This window comes from Erithacus rubecula (genome assembly GCF_903797595.1).
Source record: "Erithacus rubecula genome assembly, chromosome: 15".
In the NCBI taxonomy this organism is placed as follows: domain Eukaryota; kingdom Metazoa; phylum Chordata; class Aves; order Passeriformes; family Muscicapidae; genus Erithacus; species Erithacus rubecula.
The window spans coordinates 6,734,902-6,754,625 of NC_136667.1; the positions used below are offsets into that span (position 1 = coordinate 6,734,902).

The window sequence follows — 19,724 nt, forward strand, 5'->3', positions numbered from 1 at the left end:
CACAGGAGCATCCAGTCCTGGGCATCAGCCTGCCCTCACCAAACCCAGCAATCCATAGTGCCTTGGTAACCCCTTCTGCTTCCAAAAGAGATTTACTGCCCACTGCAGACTCGTGTTAATTACTGCTAGCACTTAAGAGTCTTTATCTGTCTTCCTTTACCCATAGGGATGTTGTCAGTTTGGATAGCTAATCTGGAATTAAGCTGATGATCCACAAAGTAGGGCCACCCTTTGGTCAATAACTCACTGCTGTCACCAGCTTCTTTGTGCTATCAGGAGAGTGACCAGGAAAACTGATTTACTGGCAGCCAGGAGCATCTCCTCTGGAGCCTGTGAAGACAATGAAGTGGGTCCTGCTGTGCTGGCAAACCCTGAGTGATGCATGGTGGGGATTTTTTCATGTTCCAGGTATTTTGAGTGCTAGACTTAAAGACTAAAACATTTTTATGGCTAAGGAGCCACAATATAAGCTCAGAGCAATGGTTCACAACTTCAGGGGAGGGAAATCCAGGGCCATCCCTTTCTCAGAGCAGGCAGGAGGTGCTGACTGGGGCTTGGTCTGCTGAGTTCAGCTCCAGCACACAAACCCTGGGGTGTCTCAAAGGAAGCAGCACAGGGAAATCCAGGATTGGACTTTAGAGCAGCTGAGAAAATGGCCATGTCCAACTCATCATTTTTCCAAGCACTGAAAATTACTTTTCCATCTCCAAAATCTGCTTTCACTTTATTAACTTTTGATTAGTGATCATTCTTTGTTCTGCTGAGCTCAAAGTAGGAGTTCAATGAGGAACAGGTTTATTCTATGCCATGTCTGTGCAGCCAACTGGAAGGGCCATAAGGAGACCAAAATTCAGATGTTCTCCTCCCAAAATGGGTTCTTCTGTCCATGGGCCAACGCTGTGATCAGAAGAGCAGTGGTGCCTGCTGGAGTGCACACACCCATGTGTTCACTCTTGCTAGACAAAAGTACAGACCCTGGTATTTACAGATATTTTTAGAGTTTTAAATATCCTTATTTTCAAATAGAGTTTGGTGCTTGGTGCCAGGGAACACTGAGTTTTTCTGCAATATGTGTTGCATTTTGCTGCTGCCCAGGAGGGGGAAGGCTCTCTGGGGCTTGGAAAGAAGCAATGAAAAGAATGATGCTGTTGATGTGGCATTGAGTTTGTGTTGGTGCACACTCCTGTGCCACCAAGGTGCCTCTCCACAGAGTGGATAAACCTAAGGGAGCTGGGAAGTAGAAATGTGGTATGGAGGGCACCAGCAATCTCACGAGGGTTGGTTAAATAATAAAGTATTTGCTAATAAAAGATAATTTTTTCCATGCTATTTCCAGGGCTAATAAGCAGAGGAAGTGGAGAGAATCGATTCTGTGTTGCATGCTTGTGTATGATCAGGCCACCAAATTCAAAACACATGAGTCTTGAAAAAGTCCACAACTTCAGCCTTATAAAATGGGTTCCTTTCCCTGATTCTTGCCTGTGATCAGATAATGACCTTCGTAAGCAAAACAACCCCAGCTGTATTTCATAATGGGAATATACTTCTGTACATTGTAATGAGCTGTTAACAGGGAACAGTATCGTGTGAAAATCTGCACGTTTCCCATGATGCTGCCCTGATTCAAAAGCCACACATAAATTATTTGGTATTGCAGATTTCAAGGTCAGGATTGGCCACATAAGATCTAGTTTTTCACCCCCAAAACCCAATGTTTTTAGCAGGCTGGAATTTAAAATAGAAAAAGCTGCTTTGTTGGGAATCTCAGGAGCTGTGTGAGCTGTGCCTCGGTATCTGTGTCAGGTACTCGAAAGTGTGTGGCTGGCGTGGGTGACTGCAGTGATGAAAGGGAAAATAACACCTTTGCTCTTCCAAAACTCTTCCTTATTACAAGGCTCCTGAAGGAAGGCATCCTGAGCTTTGCAAGAAGTTGTGAGCTGGTGAAATTCATTGAGTTTTGGGAGGTTTGGGAGCCAGGATGGGCTCCCAGGGTTCCCTTCCTGGTGCCAAGCAGCACATGGACACATGGCTGGGGCTCCAGAGTCATTTGTGCACTGAGGCACTTTCTCTGCTGGATGTGAATGCTTGATTATTAAGCATATATTACAATTCTGAATATTATTTTAGCTGTAAGTTTAGTCTCCATCCTCTCCAGCTTTTTAGGTTTGATCGTATTCCAGAGGCTTACTAAAAACATGCGAAGAATTTCAGCAAAACTCTCTGGAACACTTTTTGTTAAATTCTTTCAGTCATGCAAGCTAAATTAAATGACAGCTCTGTCCACCAAAAGATTACAAATATCAATCAGGCTTCTCCCCTAAACTCATGAAGGAATTAAATGTTTTTCTAAAAGTCTTCTATTCCCCTTAATAATCTCTTTGGCTGTTCTCTTTACTTTACATATTTTTGAAGTGTGTTGAAAGGGATGATTTCTGCCCTAAAGGAGCACAGTGCTTGTAGTTTGCTGACAGTATTTAATCTGAATTTGTGGGCACAATTTTGGGTATTGCTCAAATTGATATTTGCAATACTGTTGGGCTTATTTCCAAAAGGAGAAAACAGCTATTAAACATCGGTCCAAGAAACATGATGTTGAGCTCTTTTCAGAGATGGGAGATTAATGATAAAAAGTATGTTGCAGCTTCTACTGTTTATGTTAAAATTGGAAAAATAGGACCAGGTGGCTCAGTGGGCTGGTGGGATGGGGATCTCTGAGTAGAGTGGTTGTAAAGAATGAGGAGTTAAAGAGATTTCAGCACACAGTGGCCTGCCCAAGACAAGCTGAGTCATTACCCCGCGTCGCTGCATCTGTTTTTGTCTGGTCACTGTGCAGTTATGAATAATTGTGTAAATCATGCTGGGATGCCCTGGGGAGCTTTCTTAGCAGGGAGGCTCAGCACACCCTTCCCGTCTGCCTCGTGTTTTAAGCTGTAGGGAACCACAGGACAAGCCAAACAAGGAATATGTAGGTGGAAACCAGATGTGACTGCCCAGTGTCCCGTGGAGTCCCTGGCACTGCCCACCCTGCCCATCCAGAGGGCCATGGTTTGGAAGGGGTGAGGCTGGAAATAAAACTGATGGACTCTGATCTGTTAGGACTTGTAGTGAGGAGCTGAGGGAGTTTCTTGCCATGGTGGTTGTGTGGATGGGGAGGAAAACCCTGCAGCCCCCTGGAGGTGCTGGATGTGTGTCCAGCCTCCCACTAACACAGTTCACATCAGCTATCTTACAGTGTATTTTTGCCATTATGGTTTAACAAAGAGGAGCAGATATGACAGTAAACTCTTACAGCTGGGTGAGTTGTGATTAAGTTAAAGCTATCTCACTGTTACATACCACTTTAGTGATCACCAGACTGTGTATTTTCCTGCCTCTTACCATGGGCTTTAAACCACAGGACATGAATAAACTGTAATGTTAGGGTACAGTCAGCTCTGCTTGCTATTTAAGGATGGGGAATCTATGTTCAGTACACCAAATATAATTTCATAAAGCATGCAAACCATCAGGGAGGTTGTGGAATGGTTGATGAGTGGGACTTGGGCTGCTGCTCTGGATGAAGATGAGACATCCAACAGCATTCCTGGGTCTGGATGTACCAATGGAGTGGAGTGGGATTTCCACCCCATGCCTGATCTCCTGCTAACTCTTCCAGTAGGTTTTGTGTCATGGGCTCTATTTCTCCCACAGGCAGCTGCAAAATTTAATTGAACCTCTCTATAGTTATCAGCAGCTGGGGAGGGCGTGCCTGAGGATGGAGCTTTTCTCCTGGCAAAGGAAAGAGCAGTGTGGCAAAGGGATGTCACGTTCACTTGATCCAAAGTTGGGGCCCACGTGATGTTTCTCAGAGAGTTCCTGTTTTATTGTGGCTACAAAGGCATAGAAATTAAGCTGCTAATTTATGGCATGCCAGGGAAAAAAAGTAGTACTACAAGAAATGCTTGGTTATTTTAATGTTTGAAAACACACAATTGAAAAATCCTGATTTTCCCTTGCCCCCCACTGAGCTTATTAAATCTGAAAATATCCTGAAGCTTAATTCTCTCTGCCAGAAAGTTCCTCTGCTCTTTTGGGTAAGTAATGAAAGTTGTGCTGCCTGGTCTGCACAGTGGGGTCCTGTCTGGCTTGCTCTGCTCCTGGGATGCAGAGGAATGAGCATCCCACAGAGGAGTGAGCATCCCAGAGAGGATCAGGAACCCACAGAGAATCAGGATCCCACAGAGGAGTGAGCATCCCACAGAGGATCAGGATCCCACAGAGAATCAGGATCCCACAGAGAAGTGAGCATCCCACAGAGGATCAGGATCCCAGAGATGATCAGGATCCCACAGAGGAGTGAGCATCCTGCTGCTGAACAGTCACAGCCCCTTTCCAGCAGGATGGGCTGGGTTTTGGCAGTGCTGCCCTGGGTTTGGGCTGGTGTGTGTTTGTGCTAATTAGCTGCTGTGCATGGGAGACCCTCATTGCAGCTCTTGAGGACTGCTCTTAGCTGGGGGCTTTGTTTGGAGGAGCACAGTCCAGTGGTGGTCTCAGGGCTTGGGGTGCCTGGCATGTTTGGATCCTGGGTGAGATCTTCCCTGTGCTACCCCCAGCTCTGCACTTGCCTTTTTATTTGTTATTTTTTTGTGGTTGCACCATATTCTGGGAGAGGCCTGTAAATGTCTAAACAAAGTAAAATTCCTGAAAAGTGAACTTAAACCAGCCTGAGCCAAAGCCTGTTGGAGACCATGAAAGCACATCCCCTGAGTTTTGAGAAGAGCTGCATTTTGCTGCCTGCCATGGGTGTGAGACTCATCCAGCATGGTTCTCACTCCAGGCAGACCTTGGCACGTGCCAGGAGAGCTTTGCTGCAGGGTTTGCTGCAGCTGGGGAGCCCAGAGGGGTCCCACATGGAGCCATTTGTTTTTCATTACGTTATTCTCCTCTAGTATAAACACTGAGGTATGTGGACATCGCTGTGGACAGGGCGAGCCAGATGCCAGAGGCATTCCTCCAAGGCTCTATAAACTTCAGGAGATAAATATTTTAGAAACTGTTTTCTAAGGCTAGTCTAATAGTTTAAAAATATAACCTAGATTCCAGATATTAAAAAATGCCTTGCAAGGCATGCATATTGCTGCAAGAGATGGAACTAACCAAACCCTGAAGCATGAGGAAAGCTCTCATTTTGCAATATCTTCTCTGTTACTTATCCTTTTCATTTTTATTTTTTTTAGCACCGAGATTAAATTCAAGAAGCTTTTAACAGCAGAGTGGCAGTGATAGAAATTTTCAGCATATATTAACTAGCTGACTCACACTTTTTCAAAGGGGATCTGGGTTTATGATGGAGTAGCTGGCTGCTTTCAGCAACAGCAAAATCAAGAAAGTACAGCTGAGGAAGAAAGAAAGGAAGCTGATAGTTTATAATGTGTCTAATCCCTCTGTGTGCTGTGATGGGAGTGTGGGGAGCTCCCACCCATGTTTGGAGAGTGTCCTGACCCCGTGCTCAGGGGAGGCATTCAGGTCCCCATCCCAGGGATGTGCAAACTCTCACTGTTACTTTGGACTCACTTTGAAACACCCTTTAAAAGATGCTTTCATGGTGTCACTTGGCTGCCCCCAAACTTTCACTAGCATCCTCTGTGCTTCAGGAGTGAGAAATGAGATTTTTAGGTTGTTTGTGGGTTCCATACAGACCTAAGAGATCTGCCATTTCCTTTGGATGTGTTTTGTAGCTGACCCCGGAGCTTTGGTGACACTGGGGTCTTGCAGGGCTCGTGTGGTTCCCACTGGGCAGAATGACTCAGAGTTGTTTTGCCTCCTCCTTTTGTTATTTCCACTGAATTTTTGTGTGCAGCTTTGTCCATGAATGAGCCTGAGCTCCTCAGTGGAGTGTTGGGGTTTTGTCCCACCGAGTCTCGTCCCAGCTGTGTCACCCAGCGGGTGCAGGATGGAGCAGCAGGGCGGCTGCAGGGGAGGCACTGAGTGACTCTGGCCCCTCTTGTCTTTCAGCTGCTCAGAGGGATGACTCTGCCCCACCGAAAAGCTGCAGGAAAAACCCCGGAGGAGGAGGAGGAGGAGAGTGGAGACTGCGACGACGAGGACGAGTGCGAGCGCGGCTCTGGGGATGGGGAGCTGCGGGTGAGGAACCAGCTGCGCTTCCTAGCAGGTGATGGGATGGGATAAAGGGATGGGATAAAGGGATGGGATAAAGGGATGGGATGGGATAAAGGGATGGGATGATGGGATGGGATGGGATGGGATGGGATGGGATGGGATGGGATGGGATGGGATGGGATGGGATGGGATGGGATGGGATGGGATGGGATGGGATGGGATGGGATGGGATGGGATGGGATGGGATGGGATGGGATGGGATGGGATGGGATGGGATGCTGTGGGGAGCTGTGAGTGAGGAATCAGCTCTGTTCCTAGCAGGTGATGGGATGGTGGCACTGCCCCTCTGTGGGTTACAGTGCTGGGGATGCTGTGGGAGCTGCTCCCTGGGGTCTGCTCAGGTTAACTCACTGCAGCACCCCCAGTACCCTGCACAGCCATGGCCCAGGGGCTGCAGGTGCCCAGAGCTGTGAATTGTGCTGCCTGGCTGTGGTGCCATGTAGGGATTCAGCCCCAGGCTGCCACAGCAAGCCTGGACAGATGTTCCAAATAGAACAGATCTGGCTGCTTCAAGGCAGAAGCCATCTACAGAGTGCTAAAGTGCAGTCAAGGCCTAGGCTTGGGCTATCAGGTCTTTCGTGATTTCATCTGCCAGCAGCACTCTCTTAGCCAGCAAGAGAAAGAAATCTGGGAGAGCTGTGCAGAGGTTCTGTGGACAACTTTATTTCTACAAAGGGGTCTGACAGCAAAATCTGAATACATAAAATATCAAAGGGGTTTTATAGGGTTGAGATGGACAGAAAAGTGACCAGTAGAGTTATAAGTTGAAATCTATCCAATTACTTTAAGTTTTTAGGTAAAGAAGTGACCAATTGCTTATAAGAGATAAAGACCAACTAGAACTCTAAACGATAACCTGGGGGTCTGCAGGGGGGTGAACATTTCTCTGGCATGAGTCATCCTAAGGAAGGATTTCTTATCTTAGGGGAGAAAGTTCCAAGGGGGCCCTAAAGGGGTATTTGAGCCATTCACAGTGCCAATCAAGGCAGCAGCTGGAGAAGAAATGCCTCTGCTTTTCCAGGCTGCTTCTCTAGGGGTGTATTGAGGGCAGCCCATTGGAGAGGATTTGAGGCAAGTTGCAAATCTGGTGTGGGTGCCAGGGTCACCCCCTCCTCTCCTTCCCTCTGCTGCCTGCAATCCTGAGATTGGAGATGAGCTTCTCATCTTCCTGGAGGGCAGCAGAAAGTCAGGAAGGTTTGTTTGCCTGCAGCAAATGATGGTTATTTCTGATGCAGGGTTTAGAAACCCCCCACGATTTTTTGCAAATACCTCAGGCTCGTTTTGCAGAAGTGATTTAGGTACTTGGGAACCTAAAAATTGCTTTGCTTGCCAGTGTGAATCATGTCTTTGGTTGCTCTGAAGACCCTGAGGCGCTCCTGATGTTATTAATGAGGCAGCCCCTGGTCACCCATTGGGAGGAGAAAGCAAAGGACCAGCTGTGCCTTGGGCAGCCACACTGGTGTTTGCCCTCTCCTAGACCCACTGAGCCCTCCATGGAGCTCACAGCAGCATCTGTTTGTCAGAGCAAGCCCTGGCTGGGGGAGGCTGTGTCCAGCCTGGATGGGCAGTGCTGGGTGTTGGGCTGGAGGCTTGGCCCAGTTAATGCTGGTTCCAAGGTGCTCTTTGAGAGACCAGACAACTGAACCTGGATAAAATCAGCTTTGCAGCTTTGAAGTTTAAAAGGCAAATTTGGGCTCCTAAACGAAGCACAGATGTTTATAAATTCCCTCCCATTGGTCTGGGATAATTAAAATATCCTTAATGAAGTGAGAGCTGAAATATTAAATGCCAGTCTCGTATCAAAGATTACTGACAGATTATGTAAAATACATATATTCAGGTATTAAGTAAGAGAAGGAAAAGACTTTTCAAGTCCTCCACCCCAAGTCTGAGAGAAATGTAGAATTTTGACAGGGATAAAACAAAATTTCATCCAAGATCTAAATAACAAACTTTATGTTAAAGAAATACAGGTGATTCCCAGTGTCCTGTGCTGAGAGCAGAGATAACGTGTTTCATTTTCCACAATCTTTGTGTCACACCTTGATGCTATTTTTAATGTGTTTCTAATTTCCTCTTAAAGCCTTCCCCACACTATCATCATGATCTCTGAAGTTGGATATATGATCCTTTCTGCCTTACTCTGCCTCTCTAGGCTGGTTTAATCACTGTATTCATCTCCCTAGAAAGAAACTTGCCCTTCTGGCAACTTAGACCCCTCTTGTCACTGTGGGACAGGAAAATGCAGCAGGAAAAGAGGATTTGTCCTCCTGGGCTGCTCTCCTGGAGGGTGTTTGCTGCTGCCTTTGCTTTGGGATGGGTAAATATTAACTTTAAAGCAGCTGTGTCTCTGGGACATGGGGTTCCTGGCAGGTAAAGTCTTTCAGGTTGCTGAAATTGTGGAAAGTTTGTCCAACAGGGCTTCAAGGCACTGGCTGAGCTCAGAGGGCACGAGCTGTGCTCTCATGGAGACCTTCTTCCCTGTTTGCCCATGCCACATGCTCTTATTTTGTGTTTTGCTTTAGAGCAGAAAGGTGAAGCTGATATGACAGTGACAGAATCCTATTTGGTTGGGTTTGGATATAAACTGTGACTTTGTTCAAGTTTTATGCTGGAAGCCAGCCCAGGAGAAGTTGCTGATGGTGTGGAAATACTCACTTTCAACATTTTTGAGAATGATATTTCTTTTTACTTTGAAAGGGTATTTTTCAAATAATTTTTTTCCATCATATCACGTGTACATAGCAAGAAATAAAAGGGACCAGAAACCATTCCACATTCCCCCCCACTTCCACAAATTCTAAATTTTAGGGTAGCTTGCCGATTTGAAATGATGCCAGGCTTTGAAATCTGGAAATAGTTTACAAAAAGAACTTTTACATTTAATGTGGCTTTATGTCTCTCCTTCCCAAGGTGGTTACCCTGTAATAGAGGCAGAAGGGGCTGGGAGTGGCTGGGTTGTGTTTCTGAGCCCCTGGTTTCATCCCCTGCTGGATGCTCTGCAGGAACAGGGGTGCAGGCTGTGCTGTGGTGCAGTGCCCAAACCCAAACCCATCTGAGCATGTTTGAGTCCTTTGCTTCCCTCTGGGGTCAGGGGACACAGCCTGGGGCTTTTCCCTCCTCTTCAGGTGCTTTGTTCAGCTTAGGAGGAATTTTGCAGTGAACTCCTGCCTCCCAAAGGGTTTCCCAAGCCTTGCAGATGGACTTGGTGATGCCTTGAGGAGGAGGAGAGGTGAGTGTCTTGTGCTGGCACTGATTTTGGCTGTTGGTTGAGTGAAAACATTGGCAGACTTTGTCACCTCTGAGGTCTCTGCATCTCTCATGTGCAGGGGGAGTTTCTCCTCTCTCTGGTGTGGGTGCCACTGGTCCTGCCAGCTAACTGCAAACATCTGCTGAGCACTGGCCTCACCAAGATGTCCCCTCAGAAGGTCTTGAAAATAAGGAGATGAAAAAAGAGCAAAAAAAGAAAAAGCCAGTCTAAAATACAGACTAGTTTTGATTTATTGCCTGTTGTATAAAATGTAACCTTTGTTTCCTATTTATAATGAGCCTGTAGTAACTGGACAGTCAACCTAAACTTTAATGATTTAAACATACTTGTAAACTGTCAAGTCAAAAGTTTGTGAGTGACTATAAACATATGTTGGTGAGCCCTATATGCTAATAAATTCATTATTATGTTGCCCCAGTGGGAAACAAGGAGATGGCAGGCTTTTTTTCATGATAGGTCTTTTATTGTTTGTCACATCTGCAACACATTAAGGGTTTTGAAGGCAGATGATGTTTACAATAAGGGGGAGGACTGAAAACCTCCCAGCTCAGAGAAGAGTGCATCCTGTTTGTCAATGGAGTACCCATGGAGCCAGCACCCAGAAATAGAGCTCTGCACACACACACACACACACACACACACACATATATTTATGCCACACCAATGGCAAATCATGTCTGCAAATGAATTATAGTATTCCCCCCCCCAAATTATGAGTCAGTGCAAATGTCTTCCAGGCTGTGAGATGCAAACATGTGCTCACAGCCTGCTGGGATCAGTCACCCTGCACAGGGCACCCAAAGGAAAGAGCTTGGGGTGGTTGGTGCTTTGCTGGTGCTCCACCAGCCACCCCCTGATGAGCTCACCTCGGGTGTGCTCACTCCAGATGCCACTTGGAACCCAAGATCTTGTTTCCAGGGAGCCTGGAATTAAAACATGGGTGCTGGACAGGCCTTCCTGAGCCAGGTGTGGGCTTTATCAAGTGCTGGGGGTGAGGAGGTGCAGGCGTTTCAGGGGCTTTGCAGAGCTGGTTTAGTCCAGCTCACCTGTGCCCCTGGGCTTCTCACAAGCTTTGCTGGGAGGAAAATATCTGTTTTAGCAGCTGAAGCACCCAGAAAACATTCTAAACAATCCAGCAACTTGGAGAAGGGGCTGGGAGTTTGAGGGGAAGATTTATTCTTCCAAAATATCTGTGTTAGGCAGCAACAAAAGTTGTCTTGGGAACAGATGGATTTGGCAGAATTAAGTAGAAATAGTTTGTCCTGGGAAGGGAAGTTGGCCTCATCCCATGAGATATGTAAGGATAGATGTGTGCTATAAAATATATATAAAGATGGCTCTGGAAGTTTGTGTGTGTAAAACAGCTCCCCTGCCTGGCTGCTCCTGCCTGCAGTGACCTGCAGTTAGTTTTGCTCTCAGCTGTCCCTTGGCTATTTCTAAGGGGGAGAGGGAGGTTGTAGTTAAAGCCCCCAAGTTTTCCTGCATCCTGCCATTTTGCTGCCAGACCCTTTGTGGGTTTCCAGCAATTCATGCCATACCTCGGTGCTTTTTGAACCATCAGCACAGTTTCCCCCTTGACTTACCCAGTCTGTAACTCTTTAGTAACTTCTATCTTGCTTTGCCATTGATTTATCCTCTTGGCAGAGTGTTTTTCTGGGTGCTATCACCATCAAATTGCAAGCTGGGATATTGCCTCTGAGCTGGCCAAGTGGGGTGTTTCCCCAGGTGGAAAGGCTGTTTGTTGGTAGCCCCTTTTTCCATCTGACAAAGGTGTAGTTGGGAATTTGGAATGTCACAGGGCAGGGGAGGTCTCTGTGTTTCTGTGGTGGCCGTGCCCTGTGTGGGCACAGAGGGGCACCCCTGTGTTTTCTGTCTTGCACTGTGTTTTTGGAAGCTGCTCTGAAATCCTGTGAGTTGGAACTTTCATCCTGTTCTGCTCTTAAACAGCTCCCAGTGCCCAGAAAAGCATTCTGAGTCTTAGAGGTCTCAGTGCTGAGGTGTTCCTACAGCTCAGCCTTTGGTGATTCCTCTCCCTCTCCCTCTCCCTCTCCCTCTCCCTCTCCCTCTCCCTCTCCCTCTCCCTCTCCCTCTCCCTCTCCCTCTCCCTCTCCCTCTCCCTCTCCCTCTCCCTCTCCTCAGTTTATTTCAGGAGGGTGCCATCAATTCCCCCTTCCTGGGGCTGCCCATGTGGAGCTCAAACAGGTACCAGGGGGTTTCCCCATCAAGGTGAATTTGGGTGCTGCCCTCCTGATTTCTGCTGCTCATTTCTATGGGAAAAGCTCCTTAGAAATGAGCATTAGTGCTGGAAAAGGGGATGCTCCCAACCTGGGAATAGCAGAGTCTGCCAAGGCTCAGTCCATGTGTGTGCTGGGAGACAGACCAACACTAGTTAAAATATTTACAGGATCATGTGTTCCCATCCTTTATCACAGTGATCACTGCCCTCCCCGTCCCAGCACCTGGACCTGCTGATGCTGCTCTGCTCCATTTACTGCTGGCTCTTGGGCTGTTCATCCCTCTGCTGACACAGGCATTCCCAAATACCCCAGTGGCTTCTAAAACACTCCTTCCACAGGTGGGACACATCCCCATCTGTGTGGGTTTTGCTGACAGTGCAGGGCCACGTGGCTGTTGTCCCATCCTGATGAACAGCCTGCAGGCTTGGAGGGTCCTCCTGACAAATATCATGTGTGCAGTGCCAATATTTACTGTGCATGGCTCTGCTCAGCCTCCAGCAGGGCTGCCTGTCCTTGGCTCAGGCACTGGGTGTGTTTGACAGCATCCTTCCCATGGGTTTTGCTATCTGCTAAAAGCTTTAGGGCTCCTAACTATCATTTTAGTAGCAGAAAATTACTTTTTTTTTACTTTTTTTTTTTTTTTTTCCTCCAAAGAGTGCTGTTGAATGCTTGACTGAAGCAAGGGTAGGAGAAACATGCTGTTTTACAAGATATTCATCCTGTCCCAGGGTGAAAAAATGACAAGGCCAAATGCCAGCTAGATTATCCTGATGGAAGAGCTGGAATTGTACCAACTAAAACAGTGAAATAGTCTGATTATTGCTTTTCTATTTAAAATGTTTTTGTTTACTGAGTTTTTATTTTAATGAAGATCTGGTTGAAAGTCAAGAATTCCTCCTCATCATCATCTAAATAAAAGCTAAAAGATGGAGAGGGAGTCACATGTAGTAGTTGAATGACCCTCTAATTGAGTGGCAAGTTCATTAATTTACTTCTGACGTCAGCAAAAAATGATTTTTTTTATTGACAGACTGGGAAAATTATTGGTGATGTTTGGAGAAGGACTTGTTCACAGCATCCTTCAGCTGGCTGTGCTGCTGTGACCCTTGCAGGCCTCACTCTGTACACAGTGTGTACATTTTAAAGAATTCTTGTGACCTCTGTGCCCTGAGTTCCTGCAGAGAAACACTGATTCTATAACTGAAGAACTAGAAAGTCATGCATCAGAATCTTTGCTTTGAGAAAAACTACATATATGCAAAAACCACCTATGGAATCAGCAAGTAAATCCACTGGACATATTAATCCCATGGTTCTGGTTTTTGTTTGTTTGTTTGTTTCAATTTCACTTCATTTTTAAAAATGTTTTTTAACGTTTTCAAGTCCTTCTGAGCAATTTGTATCTGGTATTTTTAGGATTTCCTCTGCCTTGGTCCATTCTGATCCAAAGCAAAGAATGATGTACCATTTTTTAAAAAGCTGAATCAGAGGAGGGGATATTCATACTTTCCAAATGTGAGCAGCCATTGTTCTAAATCCTCCTTTTGGAAGATGAGGCTGGTCTGTGGGCTCAGTGTCAGTGACTGGGTGAGGCTGAAGAGCTGGAAATGCAGTAAAGCTCAGATGTTCTGCTAAAACACATAAAATGTGCCCAGGTCTTTGTGAATCTGTGGCTGCTCATCACTCCCAGGTGTTTACAGCACCAGTCTGCTGGCAAAAGGCTCAGCCTCTAGTTAGGCTGCAAGTCTGAATAACAGTTTGTGCTCTGCCAGGGTGTCCAGGGAGATACTTTTCAACGGTGTAATTTGGGAGCTAATGTTTCTTTAAATTGTTACTGAGTGCAGCATCTTGCATGACTGAACGCCTCAAAACAATTTCAAGTATGCAGAAATCTGCCCAGTTGCAATAGTGATGGCCATATTTATCTTTAAAGGATGATGAATCTGGTTTTTGTGTCTGAAAACACATGAATTCTGATGAAGTTGGGAAACACAATTCCTGACTTGGATAGTCTTGCTTTTTGGTTTGGGTTGTTTTTTTTTTTAGGGGGGTTTTCTTTTCCTTTTTTTTTCTTGCTTTTGATTTTTTTGTTTTCCCTTGTGGAGAGGCAAAATAATGTAACTGGTTTTCTTTTTAAGGGACAACAATAAAAGTATATTTCAGACAGAAGCAGATCAGGTGCTGCTTGCTAAAGGCCTGACAAGATAACCTTACACTGATAGTCAGGGCACCCTATCTGCACATTTTGTTGTACAAAGAGAGGTTTGTCTGTGAGCCTGATAACAATATAACATGTTGATTGACTTTTCACGTAGGAGAGGGTGCCCCTTTCATGAGTGGCTTGGCTTTTACTAATGCCTTACTGCAGGTAAGCTGATAAGAGAGATTATGGGGATGTAATAAATGAGGCTGTTGGGCACAGCCCTGCTGTGGGAGAGGGCTCTGGCCCTGGAGTGAGTCCCAGCTGTCCTGGCTGATATGTGTGCCCAGCACTGCTGTCAAACATCACAGGATGTGCTGTGGGCTCAGGGCTGGGCCATCCCTCTCCTGCCCCATGCCTGCTGCAGCTCCTGTTCCCAGAAAAGGTGCTCAAGGAAGCTGTCCTGGTTGGGAGGACAGGTGTCTGCCAATAAAAGGCAGAAGCTTCTCTTTGAAATGGAGAATGTAAACCCCTTCCTCCAAATTATTATAATTTTGAAATTAAGGGGCTCTCAGGCAAAGATATGGGAATTAGGAATAACAGTTCTTTATTATGAAAATTAAAATAGAAATACAGTATTAAAATAACAAACCGAAAATGCTGACAGAATCAGAATACAAGTCAGAGTGTTGGCAGCAGTCCCATTCAATGGTGGCTGCATCCTCCTGCAGTGGCAGATGTGGTTCAGCTGGAGCAGTGCTCCTGGAGAAGGTGCAGTTTTCTTCTGAAGGTCCAAGGATGATGTGGGAAGATCCAGATTTCCTCTGGAATCCAGTGAAAAAAGCTGCTCTGGTGTTTAAAATCTCAGTTTTTACCTAGGTAGGAAATGTTTTGCTCCTCCCCCTGGCTGGAGCATCTCCCATGGGATGATGGAATTTTATCAGTCACACAGTGGACTCAATGGCCCTTAACAGGAGATATCTCCTGGAGGGAGGATGGGCTGTGGAAAGATAAAGATGATTGCCCAGATGGTTTAAAGATGGACCATTAGCAGATAATATGTGTCAGGAGATCAGGGTCACTGCCCCACCCAGTTTTTTAACAATGGCCCATTAACAGGAGATATCTCCCACAGGGATAAGAATCGCTGCCACACCCAGTTTTTAACAATGGCCCATTAACAGGTGATACCTCCTGGATGAAGGGTGTGTCATGGTAAAGATAAAGAATGATTGCCCCAGCTGGTTTAAAGATGGCCCATTAGCAGATAATATGTGCCAGGAGATCAGGGCCACTGCCCCACCCTCAACAGATGGGGACAGAATACACATTGCTGGCCACATCCTGAATTGCAACCCAAGACAGCAACTTGGATGAGATCTGAGCAAACTCCTCTAGAGGAAGGTCCCTGTCCATGGCAAACATGGTAGAACTAGATCATCTTGAAGATCCCTTTCAATGACAGAAGAAAAGTTCACAGAAACAAGGTTCATCCAGGACTAGAAAACACATCTGCCCAAAAAGTGTCTTGGGGAAATACAGCTATGTCAATAGCTGAAGGCACAAAGAATGTTGGGCCAGGTGGCCCTGTCTCACTGAAGGTCCAGAGGAAAGCCCTGAAATCTCAGCTGTGGCTGCTGCTCTGCTGCCCAGCCCCTTGCCCTGAAGATGTCCAGGAGAGCAGATGATGTGTCAGGTAGATCATGGAAACCCTCATTTACTGGGTTCAACTTCCAGAGCACTCTTAAGCCCCTTTTAAGGGAAGAAGATGGGGAATGCTCCAGTTCTCCAGGCTGCCTTGAAAAGCCTGACCTCTTGGTTCCCCTCTTCAAATTTGAACAAATGTGTTTGTTTTTGTGCAGGTGGTTCTTGTGGCAGTGACCTGGCAGTGAGAGTTGCAGCATTGTGGCAGTGACCAGGAGCTCTGGTGTTTATTAGATGTGGCTGAGTGAGAGTCTGCATGGCAGCATCTCCCTGCCTGGGATCCAACAGGTCCCTACATGCTGCAGATGACAGCACTGCATTTTGAAAATTAGTTTTTACATCTTTCCATAAATATAAATGTATGTGTCTATGAAATAATCAAGCCTGATTAAATGAAGCTCTGAGTTAAATATCTGGAAGATGTCTGGATCTGGATGGAGGGAGAGGCATTACTTGAGATGAAATTTTCAAAATAATATCAATGGACAGCCCATGCTGGGCTTGTGCACAGACCTGACCACAGAGCCTGTTGCTGGCTGCTGTTGGTCTCCAGAAGAAGGAAAGTAGCCTCTTTTTTAGTCCTTGCCAAAAAGGTATTGGAAAGGTAAGAAGGATGCTTCTCCAGAGAAACCTCTCAGGATCCTGGTGTTTTAATCCTCATTTCTTTCTTTCTTCTCACCCCTTGCTTTGCAAGTGAAAATAGTATGAATTTGGGTCTGGCCTGCTAATCAGTCATCAGCCAGTGCATTACCAGGACAGGATCAATTACAGAGTCAGCACTGCTCCCAGAAGCAGGGGATCCATCATGAGTCAGGCAGGAGCTCTCAGGGCTGTTGTGCATTAGCCCTGAGCTCTGCACACACATCTGGGGCTGACACCAGCAGTAACATGAACTGAACCAGGTGTGTTTGCTGAGCTCAGGCTCCCCTGATCCCCAGGTGTGTCTCCAGCAGATCCCTGACCCCTGTGCTGGGATGAATGAGCTGTGAGCCAGAGGAGGGATGTCCTCCTTCCCTCCTGCCCTGTACTGTGCTCTGTCCTCTCCCTCCACCCCTGCCCTGGGCTCTCACAGCTCCAAGGAGGGCCCAGGTGGGTTTCTTTTCTTCCACAGGAACAAATTCCAGCCAACCAAATAGTTCTGGAGTCTGCTGGCTTTGCCAGCTTTTCTGAATCTCTGGGACATCTTTCTTGGGGCAAAAGTGCCCTGGCTTCAAAATTTAATCTCCCCTCATGTTTTTAGGGCAAGCCACTTTGTGTTGCAAACTGCCTCTGCTGGAACTGGGAGGCAGTGAAGCATGCTGGAGTTCTGGATGGGATTTTCTTGTTTTGGAATAAATTGAAACATCTTTCTCTGCTCTTGCAGCAGGGAAGTGAAGCAGCAGCAGCCTGAAGCACAAGGTAATGCTGTCTGCTTTCACTCCACAGCAGCTTCTTGTCTAAAAGTCTGCTTAAAATTACGTTTTTAATTATACCACAGGAAAAAAAAAATAATTGATTGGATTTTGTTGGAGTGGTATGTCAACTTGTGTTTTAAAACTTTTTTTTCATTTAAACAAAAAAAATTTGGACACGTTTTGCTTTTGTTCTGCTTTGGAGCAGTAGCACATTCCCCTTCTTTTATGGGAATGGAAATTTGGCATGTTGACCAGCTTCTGTTGTTTCAGACAGTGTCTTCAGTGGTATTTGGGGCTCTCAATGACATCTTTCTGTCTGTCCCTGCTTTCCATTTGCTCTTTGCTCCCCATGGGACCTGGGATGATGTTCTGCCTTCCCTCCTGCAGGAGGCTGGGCTGGAATGCAAACCCAGCAGCACCTTCCCTTCCCCACTCCTTCCCTCCTTGCAGGGCCCTTTCTGTGCATCCCATCCCCAGCAGGTGGGAGCTGGAGCCTGAAGCCCTGCCCTGGGGCTCTTTGCTGGTGTAGAGGGACCCTGTGCCCCACAGAGTGCCCATGTGCTGCTGCATCCCTTGGTGCTTCTGTGATGTGTGAGGATGGATGCTTTGCAGTGGCAGGTACTGCTGGCTGCTGAGCATCAGGTTTGGCAGCTGGACAGATTGCCAGGGCATCTGTCACTGCCTCAGTCCAGTGCAGGAGTCCCAGCAGGATTTCTAAAATGTAAATTACAACTGCAATGTGAGACACATCCTCTTGCTTTACTGTTTTTTTTCTCCCTCCTTCCTGTTTGAATTCAGTATCTCCAGTCTCAGTAAAATTGCTGGACTCTGAGCTGTTTTGCTTGTGTCTCATGGATACTGGAGACACTTCCTGCACAGGGAGGCAGACATCTGCTCCAGCCTGTTTTTGGAGTTTTTTGTGTCAGACAGCCTGCAGTTGGCAGGTGGGAGCTGGTGGTTATTATCAGAATCTGAGTAATATCCTCTGTCTCCTTGATAACTCTCTGCCGGCTGCTCTGCAGCTTTGGTATGTTTGCCTGTCCTCTCCTGGTTCTCTGTAGATCATTCCAGTGAAAAGTAAATAAAGGAAAAGGCTGTGTGCTCCCCAAAGTCATCACAGAACACAGCCTGCAGTATCTCTTCTCCTGTCCTCATAAATCACTGCTAAAGCATGTGCAGAGAATGTGAAAGAATGCATTTATACCCAAAACACTCTCCTCTCCCATTCCCTGTGCAAGAAAACTTCCCCACTTGTGCTCCAGCTCAGAGAGCATCTGATGCACCTTCTGTGTCCCTTCCTGACTCTTATAGCTTTATTTAGGTGTGACAGCTTTGTTTTGGTGACAGTCAGAAAGCTTTACCCTGGGCAGTTGGATTCTGGCAGCTCCTGTAAGGATGGGGGTCCTGAATCTGCCCTTTCCAGGCATCTCCTTGCTGGTCTGGATTCCCCAATTCCCACCCCTCTTTGGCTTTATTTACCCCAGAATCATCAGGGATGCTCTTCAGCCACTGCCGAGTGGTTTTTCCTGGCCCTCAGACTAGTCCTCCAGCTCTGCTGACCTTCTTGTTTCCAGTGAATAAATACCAGTTGGTGGGTCAGGTTTTGATCTTGGAGGTTCAGCTGATGCCTTTCCCTCTATTTGTCTTCTCTGGATGTTTTTTGTGACAGCCCTGAGCAGCTGAAGGCAGCAGAGGTGGTACAGCACCATGGGCAGACTCTGGTGCAACCTGGAGATCCCAGCTATAAATAATTCCACTGAACTTGGCCCTGTGGACTTCAGCACCAGCTTAAGACTCTTGTTGATGTTTAAGTGTCTGCTGGGCCAGACACCTAACATTGTTAGCAGACACTAAATAGATCTCTCTTATTTAGTGGCCTTAATTTATTAAATCAGGCAGAAGTGCTGTCAGAAGAGGAGTGCTGGAAAAGGGAGCAGAGCAAGCTGTGAGTGTCTAATTTGCTGGATCAGGCCCCTGGAGATCCATGTGATCTGGTGCACGAGAGGCAGTGCTATTGCAGTGACTCATAAACAGATGTGCCCAATTTACATTGCAGCTTAATACCTTTGTTTAAAAATAATTGGCCTTTTTTAAAAGACAAATGTGTTAAAGCAGATGTTTCCAGTAAAACAAATACTTGTGTGATTTACAAACAACTTCCTACCGCCAGAACTCATTAGAAAATGTGGAAAAAAGAAAAATGGTTCTGTGTACCCAAAAAACTTCCAAAATAAGGACATAGCAAGGCAGTGTTGCTACACACTGAACAAAAATTACTGCTGTGCCTGGGTTGGAAAGCAAGAGGTTGGAGCCTGATTTCAGCTGCTAATAACTAAGCTTCACCCTTCACCAGTTGCATACATCAAGGAGCAGAAACCTGTCTGTAAAAACACTTAACCAGCTCCTGTTATGTAGGATACAGGGTAACTGGGACCAGTTACTGTGGGATTGCTTGGAGGCTCCTAAATCCCCTCCATCCCACTGAAACCTGCCCTGAGGGGCTGGATGGCTGCAGGATGGCACCAAAAGCAGAGCTAACAGATACAGCCCCAGAGCAAGCCTCAGCTGGGTGGGATGCACAGGGGGATTCTGCCTCTGCCCGTGCTCGTCCTGCAGCTCAGGTGTGCCTGTTCACCTGCTGCTCCCAGATTTTGGGAGGGTAAAGGCAGGTGTGTGCTGAGAAAATCCTGTTGTTCTGTCTCTGAATTTGCCCCCTGCCCAGCTCCCCTGTTACCATGTGGTCTTAATGGGTTTCCCAGGCTGCAGCTCCAGCACAGCCACCACTTTTTAGCTGCAGGGGCTGGCAATCCCCCTTTGCC

General features: G+C 46.5%; 1 protein-coding gene across 2 annotated transcripts in view; it reads left to right on the top strand.

The window, feature by feature from the left end:
* GPC3 (glypican 3) overlaps nt 1-19,724 on the top strand; it is a 154,425-nt gene that overhangs the window by 111,278 nt on the left and 23,423 nt on the right. For both annotated transcript variants that reach the window (XM_079318905.1, XM_079318906.1), the window contains exon 7: nt 5,995-6,151. In XM_079318905.1, the coding sequence (XP_079175031.1) occupies nt 5,995-6,151 (157 nt within the window). The remainder of the gene's footprint in view (nt 1-5,994; nt 6,152-19,724) is intronic.